The sequence below is a fragment of the Netta rufina genome (genome assembly GCF_964035555.1).
Source record: "Netta rufina genome assembly, chromosome: 3".
In the NCBI taxonomy this organism is placed as follows: Eukaryota; Metazoa; Chordata; class Aves; order Anseriformes; family Anatidae; genus Netta; species Netta rufina.
Window position 1 is genome coordinate 15,458,279 of NC_140125.1, and position 11,314 is coordinate 15,469,592.

The window sequence follows — 11,314 nt, forward strand, 5'->3', positions numbered from 1 at the left end:
ATTTCAATAGCTCTTAGGGGCTTTAACGCCGAACTCCCTGCGCATACGGTGAGAGGGGTGCAAAACTACAAATCCCGAGAGGCAGCGGGGCGCCGGCGCATGCGCGGTGTGTGCGGTGTCGCTGCCGCACGTGTGTTGACGAGCGGGCAGCGCGGCCCTGAGGTACCGGCGCACCCTGAGGGGGCGCCCCGGTGGGGGGGATCTGTGTTGGGGGTCGGCTCTGTGAAGGGATTTGAGGCAGTGCAGAGGGGCTGCTGCCTGCCGGGGGGGCTCCTTTCTCTCCGGTACGGGCTTATGATGGAGGCTGGGCTGCTGAGCTGAGCCTTATTACCTTTATTTTTTTAATGGGGAAGCGCCTTTTTCTCCCCACGCTCCTGGTTTCCCGACTGAGGGCTGGGTGTTGGTCACCTGCGGCAGGGCAACGGGTGGCGAGGTGGATGGAGAGAGACGGGGAGTGAGCAACTGTGCGGGGTCCCGGGGGTTGCAGGGCTCTCAGAGCCTCACGTTATGAAGATACAATGAAAAATAAAGGGGAAGCGGTTGTTCTGATGAAAAACGTGGCTTACTGTTGCTTTTCTGGCGAAAAAATAAATAAATAAGTTGTTGTTGCCTCTACATCAACTAGTAACGCTGCTTCTTATCAGGCAAAAACCTGTGATACTAGTTTAAAATTATACTTTTGTAATTGTGTTCGATGTACTCAAATTAGGCACGTAGGGTAGCAGGTCTGTAAGCACATTTAGCAGTGCCCTTTCCTAGTGTCTCTGAAATGAGCTTGTGCCCCTGTTTGCTCGATCGGTGAGAGAAGGAAAAGCCGTGCTGGGTGCTGCCTGAAGCCCTGGCTGCAGCAGTGCCTTATGGCCGTGAACACTGAAGCGATCCTTTCAGTTTCTACTCGTTTGTATCCTGGGAAAGCCTCCTCCGTTATGTTGGTGCCGCTCATGTTGGAGCTGCAGAGTCAACTGGCTTGGGGCAGTTAAGAAAAGTTCTCCTTTTTGTGTTTTTTCAGGTTATTTTATTTCGGTTCGAGTCTGCAGTCTGGCTCATTGTGCAGTACTTGAAACAATTGTACCAGCGCCAACGGTTTGAGAGAGAAGGGAGACGCTTCCCCTGAGAGAAATACCCATCAGGTTCTGCTCCGTCTGTGTGAGAGCAGATCCAGGCCGCCCCAGACCCGTTGCTTTCTTGTAAATGTAAGTTCTTTGTACAGAAATGTCACTGTGATTAACCAAACAACGCATGTGATTCTTTAGTAGGTTAAGTACAAGCGTGCTTTATTTCTGAGTGGTCCTAGAACAACTTTGTGGAACAGCACAGCAGCAGACAAACTTTTCTTTTCTCTGCTGTTCGCTTCATAGTGTGCACAAATGTTTCCAGACATAGTACTCCAGAACAAAACAGGCTGTAAATGTAAAATACATACTAGATACTACTGAGACACCGCATGAGTGTTACAGTAAATTAGCTCGAGTGCTTGTAATACTGAGCATTCTCGTGGCCCCCTGATTTACAGCACCGCTCTGGTATAAGGTTACTCCTTAAAAATTATTGAGGGTTAGATTACTACAACTGAGCTTAATGCTTGATCAGGTATCATCTTGCCTACTGCCACTGACACAAAGCCAGCATAAACTATTTCTTTTGTGCTCTGGCTAGCTTAACAAATACCCAGTCAATGACCCAGTGTGTATTCTGTTCTGATTAATGCACTTGGGTAAGACTGTAATGGCCATTAAACAACGGCCTGAGAAACTGCAAGCTCAGACACTACTGCATTTGAGTAAGGGTTGTGTTTTTCCTCCTATTTAGTTCACACTACAGCTTCAGTAACTCAATGTAGGGGCAAACCCCAGGAAGAGAAGAGATTAATTTTTGCACCCTGCTATTTATGATGGAAAAAATACCTTAAAAAAAAATTGCTTATGGTATTCAGGTCTGACCTTTAGGTATTCTTCTGCAGCTTTTACTATTTCTTGTTACCACCTGCACCAAAGTGAAACCTGATGTAACGTGCTAACATAGTTCATTACTTCTTTTTCAGCAAGTGGCAGATTCTGACAGGTAACCAATTCCAAGATCAAAAATCCATTAAAAATGTGATCTTCTTCTTAAGAAGAATGAGTTGTTGCAAATTTTGGCATAGCAGCTTTGCAGAAGTGAGCTACTTTCTGATAGTTAAAAAGCAAAACACAGAGAGCTTCTTAAAAAGAAATGCATTAGAATGATTAGTAGTAAAAATGAGGCCGTACAAAATTCACTGGCTAAAAACCTAAGAAGGACTGAAGAATTCACACAGATGGGTACTTCATTAAAAGTATCTTCTTAAGCTCTTACAAATTTCTAGCAAAACAGTTCCTTGACATTGAATGAAAATGAGAGGTAATAGAGAATTTGGTTATATTTCACTCAACATTGCAAAGCTCCCTCAGACATCCATGAAACAAAGCAGGGCAGAAGTTACGGAAGGTGGACAATCCAATTTCTCACTGTTGTGTAACCTGCCTAAAACAGGTTGCTCTGTTTTTTGGCAAAACTTGCACGCTTTCATGGCAATAAAATGGTTGAAATTGCCTGCTTTCAACACGTTAATTCTGCAGAGGTTGCACGCTATGTGTTTTCACCGTTGATGTTTTATGAATGCTTTTTGTTAGATCGGTTATTATGTGCCCAAACTTGACAAAGTCAGTGTGAAAAGTGTAAAGCCAGTAAAGAAAAAATGCGGTGTATCTGCCTACTGCTGATTAAACTTCTGCAGCTGGCAGGTTTTGTCCTTCACAAGCGAAGAACAATATTTATGGAACCAGAGTCCAAGGTCTCCCCCTTTTGTTACAAGGTTCCTTGATCTAAACAGCTGCAGCTGGTATCGCCCCGCTTCGCAAGTTGCTCTGTGTGACAGATGCCTGCACCCACACTCTGGTGTCCCTGCGGTTCTGCGTGAGTTCAGGATCTGTCCATGCAAAATAACTCCTCCTAGCAAGTGTTTGTCTTCTGTGCTGCCTACATCTTGGGCAGTGCAGTATAAGAAGTGTGGGGGGAAAAGAAAAAAAGAGTACTGTTACAAGTATTGTCCGAAGCAAAATGCTGATGTTGGTTGGCGATGTGTGTTGTCTGTATTTTTTTGCAGAGGGTGGATGGAAGAAAACTTTGTGGTGGTCAGCAGATAACTTTCAGTAGGAGCAAAGGCCTTAATTCTGCAATTATTTAGTGTTGATTTAAATGCCACAGTTCACGTGTTTGTTTTAGCCATGTTTGTAGACTTCCATGGGACTTAACATTGAAGCTATAATATAGTTTTGAAAACTTTGCCATGAACAAGAACTATGATCTCCAGGTTTTCTTTTAAAGCTTCCTAAGTGTCTTAGAACGTAACTGTGGTTGAAACTTCTTTTGAAAAACACTTTTATATTTTACTCTGGTCTTTAAAAGATTTATTTGCGTCTGAAGGTACTTGCAATGTGTCTGGTTTCTCTTTGGCTTTCCCAGTCTAAAGCCTCCCAATTTCAGCATGCACTGAAAAAAATTAATCAAATTTACTATCTCACATCAATGGGTTTGCTTCATTCTCTTCTACACAGGATCTTTGTTTGTTTCTTACTTCCCTCTGGCACTTTTGGGGGTGGTTTGTTACAGATCAGTTTGTGTGTTTCCTTTCATGTCAGTTCTGATGCTGTTGCTGTAAGAGCATCTTCTGCAGTTTTTGCTACTTGCAGCATCTTTGTGTTTGCTGTTTCAGATTTTGCCAGCCAGTGCTGGTTCTTTTCAGGATCGTTTCCTCTTTCCTTACTTACAGGTTTTTGTTATTGTATTGTTTATCTAAATTTTGGTGGCATGAAGTGTATGAAGGCACTTTATGACCGTAGTAGTTCTTTATGTGGCTAAGGACAAATGGTTGGTGGTGTTTTATGACTCTGAAAATGACTGATTTGTTTTTCTACAGGGGCAGATTCTGGTATCCTGCAGACTGCTCCTAACAGAAGGAAGAGAACTGTAACTACTCAGAAATGCTTCTTGTCAGAATGAATTTCCTACAGCTACTGTGCAGGAAACCCGAGAGACTGGAAATGATTTTTCAACTACGGCATTGCAAAAAGCAGTTCCCATACATGTGTCTGGCTACCTCCGCTTGTCTTTACAGCAAGAAGAAAAAAGTGAACGGTTATGAGCAAGTTGATCAAGAAAAATACAAAAGCTTGGTCTTCTCTGTTACATCTTACAAAGCCAGTGCCCAAACACCAGAGACAATACTTGAAGAAGACGGTTTGTTATATGGACAGCCACTTAAACACGCACCTCCAGATGAAGCTGAAACAAAAACTCCCAAGAACTGGATTCCTCTCATAAACCCCAACAAGAGGACTCAGCTTCTTGACAGCGACTCCAACCTGCCCATGAAAATTGCATTGCAGAAAACAAAAATACCCAGCGTTACCCGTATCCTTCAACAGACCATCCCTCCGCAGCAAGCCTTTTACCTAGAAAGGTGGAAGCAGAAAATGATACAGGAACTTGGGAAGGATGGCTTTGCAGAGTATACTAAAAGTAAGTCTCATCACATGATGACAAAGCAGGAGCAAGGGTTTGGATAATTGTCTGGGACACATTACCAGAGCTGCATTATCCAGCTCTAGAAGTGGAATGCTTTGAAAATTCCTTGTTTCCATTTCAGGGGACAAGAGCATACGATGAGGGCACCTGTCCTTGATGAATATAAGCTCTAATTTTTGTTCTAGGGCTACTAAAACTGATTCAGAATCGAGTGGGGAAACTGGAATTAGACTGTAGACACCCTTTGTTCCGTCCTACCTGCTTCTCCACAGTTTCCCTATGTGCTAGTATCTGTTTACAAATAGATATTTTCCAGTGGATTTTATTGAGCCTGCCTGCAGATCCAACGGCACTTTGTAACAGGTGGGAATGAGCATGCTGAAATTGTATCATCTGGAGTGTTTAAAAAACACCTGGTGCCAAATATGCTGAAGTTCTTCAGTAACCATTCAGAATATAGAGTACAGCCAGCCCCTCCGGTGAAGTTCGGAGGTTTTAGAGGTTTTCATTTCATAAGATACCTCCCCCAAGCTGTGGGACTGAACAGGATTTGGGGAGACAATAGGTAGAAACTTGCAGCAAGATTGATAAATACCCTGGTGCTCCTTACACAAACAATTATGCTTTGGAAAACTCAATATCCTATGTTTATACTCTTTTTGACTTATTAAGTGCTTGACTGAATAAGCTTAGTACGAAGAACTGACACAACCTTATATAGTTGTTTAAGATTATCTCTGAATTGTTTCTGAGATAAGCCCTTACTCCTAAGAGTTATGCCCACCCATTTCAGATTTATTCAATTCAAATGGACCTGTACAGCAGGAGAAGCAAATGCAGCCAGAAGCCTGGAATGATAGTTTTTTCATTCACAGAAATTCACGTTTTTAGTATACAGTAAAATAATGCCTTTTAATAAACAGTAAATTAAAGCTCATCTTTTGTTTCTGCAGAATTAGAGACAAAAAAAAAAAGAGTAAGCATTAATATAAAAGATAATTTCACTGTTGACTAAAGTTATTTTTCTATCTCATTCCCTTCTCCTCCTCACATTCTTAAGTTTTCAGTACAAAAACCGTCTGATTTAAGGGTTTGTTGTGTAATGTCTAATATACAAGTCCATCACATATCATGAGCAGTGTCTAAAATGTCACATCTTTCTTAGATCTTTTCCTCCAAGGAGAGCTCTTCCACGCAGCTTTGGAATCTATGTTTTTACCTGAAGAGTCGGCAACTAAGGAGCAGGGAGAAGACGCTGCTATTTCTGGCTACTTATCAAGCGTGCAACACGTCTTAAAAGACATCAGTGAAGTCAGAGTTCTGGAAAGCGCAGTTCAGCACGAAACTCTTCAGTATCTGGGCCTGGTAGACTGCGTGGCTAAGTATCGGTGAGGTCCTGGTTCTCTGAGAGACCCGAAAATTGGTGCTCTGTGGCACGTGGGAGGCTGGAGCAGCTGCCTTGGTGAGCTGTTGAGGGGAAGCTGGAAAAGAATTTTGGTATCTAAGCTGCCAGCATGGGGGAGACTTCCTTAGACTGGAAGTGATGACGAGCAACAGGGTTGAAATGAGCTGAGTGTTACACCTGTCTTTGCTCTGCTGTGTCTGATTTCCTGCTGTGACTGAATTTAAGGTAAAATATTGTCCTTTCTTGTTGTCTTATGCAGGGGCCAGTTGTGTGTGATTGACTGGAAGACATCAGAGAAACTGAAGCCGTCTCTGAAGAATACTTTTGACAATCCACTGCAGGTTGCAGCGTATGTTGGGGCCATCAATCACGATGCCAATTACGACTTCCAGGTCAGCAGGCCTGCTGCCTGCCGAGACAAGTAGCAGCGCCCCTGTTCCTTTCATTTCTCCCCACTTACTGCCTCCAGCACCTGCTGGCCATGATTAGGGTGTTGGTAGGATTTGTAACAAAGCAGCCCGGGCTTAGATCAGGTTTAACTGACATAAAACTGTACTGTAAAATAATTCTTGCTTATCCTGCTGCCATGGCTTGTCAGTAACATCTTGTCCCTGGTTTTAAGGGAATCCCTGTTCAGGGATGGATGCTCCGTGTCCCAGGAGGTCAGGTAAAATCCCAGTTACTTGACATTTGGCCAGTCCCCAGTGCTTTGTTCGTATGTTTTTGGTTTGTGTGGGGAGTAGGAAGCAGGAGGAGAGAGAGGAAGTGAAGCAGAAGACCGTGCAAACAGGGAAATGGGATGGGAGCGCATTGCTCACATCAGGAGTTGCTTCAAAGACTCCACAGGCAATCTAGCCAGGCCTGCTTGGCCTGAAGGTTTGTTATTTCAATGCAAAGCCTTGAAGGGGGGAAAATGTAAAGCAGAAGAGAGCAGGGTAATGCATGGGTTCTGCAAAGGACTTTCTAGGATATTACAGAGATCGGTTTCCTGATCAGAAGTGCTTCATAAACATGATCCTTAGAATGCGCTACAGGCAGTAATGCAAGGATTCCGCCATCAGCCTTCTGACTCCACCACTTTCTCTTCCCCCCTGTTGGCTGGTCAGGGTTTGGATTAGAGCTGTTTGTCAGGCACTAAATATTTCAGAACAGGCCTAGGTAAGCGTTCGTGCTCAGACTGGTGCTGGAGAATGGCGTCAGGCTGATCATATGACCCCAGGCAAAGCCTCATCAGTCACTGGGAATTTTACCAGCATCTGGAAGGTGTAAGTGGACCCTAAAAATTGATATTCGGAGTTTGAGCCCTTCAGTTCTCACCCAGGTCAATCAGAGCTCTGGATTTCAACATTTGAATATCAGTCTCCAAGTATCTTATGGTGAATTATTGCTGGGTTTTGTTACTCAATTCTTAAGATATTTCTTATAAATTAAATATTTCTGATTTAAGGTATGAAGGAGCACTTTGTTACTGTGCAGGTGATGGAGCACTGACGCAGGTTGCCCAGAGGTTGTGGAATCTCCCTCCTTGGGGATCTTCAAAACCACCTGGACATGGTCCTGGGCACCCTGCTCTGGGTGTCCCTGTTCGAGCAGAGGGTTAGACCAGCTGGCCTGCGGAGGTCTCTTCCCACCTCAGCTATTCTTTGATTCTGTGATCTGTATGTGTAAGCTGACGTTTTACAGTCAGGTTTGGTCTCTAAAACTGCTGGCTGAAGTTGCACGTTAATGTTCCCTTTCTAACAACCTCCTGGTTTTAATTGCAGGTCAGTTGTGGACTCATAGTGGTTGCCTATAAGAACGGTTGCCCCGCACATCCGCACTTCATGGGTCCAGACCTGTGCTCACAGTACTGGAATAAGTGGCTTCTGCGCCTCGAGGAATACATGGACAGAAACTGACCTAAACTGAGCTATACAAGTGGTCAAGGCAAGTGGTCTGAGCACAGATCCAAGGCACACATCCTTTTTTTTAATCTTTTTTTTTTTTTTATACTGTAAGAAATATTCTTTTTCTAGTAACTTGAGCTAATTTCTTATTATCATTTTTCCCCTTAGGAAAAAAAAAAAAAAAAGAAAAATGAGAATGGGGAATGAATATTTGCCTAAGTTGTAGGAGACTTCAGTCAGTTGAATTATCCTTTTCTCATTTTTGAGAAAAAGCTGTTGCAGAGCTGAGGCTCTGAAAATGGAATGGGTAAACGAAAGCAAAACATCTGTGCTGTCTGAGCTGAGAGAAATGTAAACAACGAATGAACATAGTAGACTGGGTTTCAGTCAGCTTAGTTCTTGCCCATTTCAAAGATAGCCATTAACGGGTCTGTTATTATTTGTATTTTTTGTTACAGCAACAGTTGGAAAAACTGCACTGTGAATTACAACCAAACTCATAAGTACTTGTTTAAAATACTGAGTAAAAGTTGATTGTGTAACAGAAGTGGCTGAGGAACAGGGGGGCAGAATTGTAACTGGTACACTTAAAAATTTCCAGCAAGTGTTCTGGAAGGTGGGAAGGTTGACTGCTGCTGGTAAATCCTCCTGCAGGTTTCTTAACAGGTTGTGTAGCCCACGTAAAATAAATATGAAAGTGGAAACGGGCTTTGTGCCCTAGGTTGTGACCTTACAGTGGGCTCTGCAGGCCGGGTCTGTGACTGTCTAGGGCTCTTCTGACTTTGCTGTGGGTCTGAGGGGACAAGGAGCCTTCCCATAAGGACCTATCTGCAGTGTCAGGTTGTAGCGTTTGCCAGCACAAGTACATTTCCTTATAACAGTCACAGACTTGTGACTTTGAAGCTGAGCCTTCTGAGGAACAAAGAGCTGTTTTTTTGTTTGTTTGGTTGTTTTTTTTAATTGGTCTTGTTTATTGGTTTTCAAGTAAGTTTGTGAATAAATATCCTGAAACAGAAGTGTTACTTTGAAGCCTGTTTCATAAAATTAAGTTTATAGACATGGAATGAGCCTTGGTGATGTCAGGGGATAACGCTTTGTGCGTTGCATGCCTGGAAAGCTTTTTCTTCATCCACTTTCTCTGAATTGTAGGTATGAGTTTTCATAATTCCACTGAAGATTGCACATAAAAATAAGCCCAACCCCTAAACTTCAAGAAAATCAGCCAGAACCATATCTAAAAAAGCAGTGGGCAGGCTTGCTGCTGAAGAAACCTGAGCCTCTGTAGAGTTTAGTCATCAGCTCCTCTAGAGTACTGCACTGTGGAAAGCTGCGCAGTGAACCTTTAGTTGTACTGGTGCTTGCTTATTCAAACACTGGTCTGGTGACAGTGTGCTTAATTACATTTCTAACTAAAGAGACAAACGCAGAGACAGAAGCTAGGTTCAGAGATGGCTGATGACTACAAAGCTGCGTGCGTGCTCAGAAGTTGTACTTGTTTGGCAAGTACATCCCCACATCACAGCATTTTAGCAAGTGGGTAGGCCAGTGTCGCTGAACACAGCTGATTTTCTGTGTGGGGTGGCTCTGTAGGTACAAAGGCGGGCATAAAGAAGAGAAGAGTTGCTTTGGGCAGAAGCAGGAGGTGATCAAATGTTCTGGACTTCACGCGTCAGTTGGGATTGGGTAAATCAAGGGAGTGTGGAACAGCTGGGCAGCACTGGGGTGGGACTGCATCCTCCGTCGTACCTACAGCCATTGGGTGTCTCTGGGCCGTGTCAGTTTTCGTCCTCATCCTGCCTGCTGCTAAAAGGACAAGGCTGGAGCCTGGGCAGCACAGGCACCTCTTGGCTTCACCTGTGATCGTTTGTATAACAAAAGCCTTCTGCCATTGAAGCTGGCAGCTTTCCTCAGACAATGCCAGATCGTAAAACTATCCTTAAGTCTTGGAGTCTGTAACAGCAGAGCCAGGAGGAGCTGGCAGTCTTCAGAGAGTATCGGTACAAGTTACTCGTGTCTAGCACTTCTGGAAGCCCGGCAGCCTCAGGCATCCCTGTGGGAGCTCTCAAACAGTTCTGAAGAAGCTGCTGCCGGTTTTGTCCCGTAACGAGCCATTGCCAGTCCCATGCAAACTGAAACCCACTTTGTCACCAGTTTAAACTGACTTGTCTGACTGTCAAATTGACGTGCCCAAAGCACCTGCTCCAGGGAGTATCTGTCATCTGCAGCAAACAGTCAGGTGCTGGGGGCAGTGATTGCAGCTATGGTGTTAGCCTTGTTGGAGCTTTGCTCTCCAGCTGGAGCAGTTTCGATCCTGCTGTTTGCTGTTACATACGATTTTGTTCTGCTGCCCTGAGTGCTTGCTTTGAAGCCACTTAGAGGACCCACCTCAGTGTGTCTGGTTCTTTCAGCAGAGACAGTTTGGCATACTGGAGGGAAATCAAAAGCACCGTGTTCTACAACCCTCCACTGACACCACTCAGTTGCAGGGGCACTGGTTCAGAAGAACTGAGGATCAGTGCATAAGCTTTAGATGTTTTTCTTCCTCAGATGCTTTTTCTTCCGTGGACTTGCTATTTATTGAAGTATTCTGCAAACTTCCCTGTTACACAGATTACGAGTTTGTTCTTTACACAGTAGTATCACTTTATTATCATCATTTTCAAGGTCCCAAGCACCCACAGTTGTGCTGAATAAAATATTTGTATCTTTAGAAACCCTAAAAGCTCTTCCCTGCAAGAACTCAAGCAGATGTCTGTACAAGACCAAGGCATCTTGAGAGGTTTTTTGTTCTGTTTTGTTTGATTCTCAGAATCTTACCATTTTGCTAGCAGTGATTATTCTGGTCCTGGCCATGACTATTTCAGGTCTGTTATAGTTCAGCTTTTCTTTCAACGTACACAGAATGTGGCATGATCTTCCCCAAAAGTACAGCTTTATTTTGAAACACAAATGACTTTGGGGGTATTTAAAAGTGAACACCATTAATTATGATGCATTTAAGTTAATTAAAACCTGTTTAGCAGCCGTGTCCATTAAGACATGAGACAGACGAATAACATGTGCTTGGACCAGCATAACCTGTGATTGCTGAGGAAGTTCCACCCCACCCTGACTTTCCTAACATAAGACACCCAAATGCCCAGGAAGGGCTGCAGCAACTTCTGAAGAGGTTTAAAGTGTCACGCAGATTCAGCAACAACAGTTATGGCACCTCTACTTCTTTTTTTTAGTCCCTGAATTTGCACTTGATGGTCCCTATAGCGTGGTTGTCCTGGCTCAACAGGAGCCAGAGCAGGAATATAAGGGCAGGCTGAAAACATCAAAGACATCATATCAGTCCCCTATCATCATCACCACCTTCTTTCCTCGTAGCATCAGTCTCACCAGGAGCCTTCTAAACTGACTGATTACACATTAGGGGCCAGATACACGCGTATAGTTTTGCACTGATCTCGTGAGGCAGACAGCCTAAGCTGTG

General features: G+C 43.8%; 1 protein-coding gene across 1 annotated transcript; it reads left to right on the plus strand.

Annotated features, from left to right (window-relative positions):
• Positions 1-145: 145 nt before the first annotated feature.
• Positions 146-7,880, plus strand: MGME1 (mitochondrial genome maintenance exonuclease 1). The gene is made up of 6 exons (XM_084284755.1): positions 146-162; positions 1,010-1,193; positions 3,938-4,539; positions 5,711-5,933; positions 6,210-6,342; positions 7,714-7,880. Exons 3-6 carry the CDS (start codon positions 4,002-4,004, stop codon positions 7,846-7,848), a joined length of 1,029 nt encoding a protein of 342 aa, XP_084140881.1. The 5' UTR covers positions 146-162; positions 1,010-1,193; positions 3,938-4,001; the 3' UTR covers positions 7,849-7,880.
• The last annotated feature ends 3,434 nt before the right edge of the window (positions 7,881-11,314 follow it).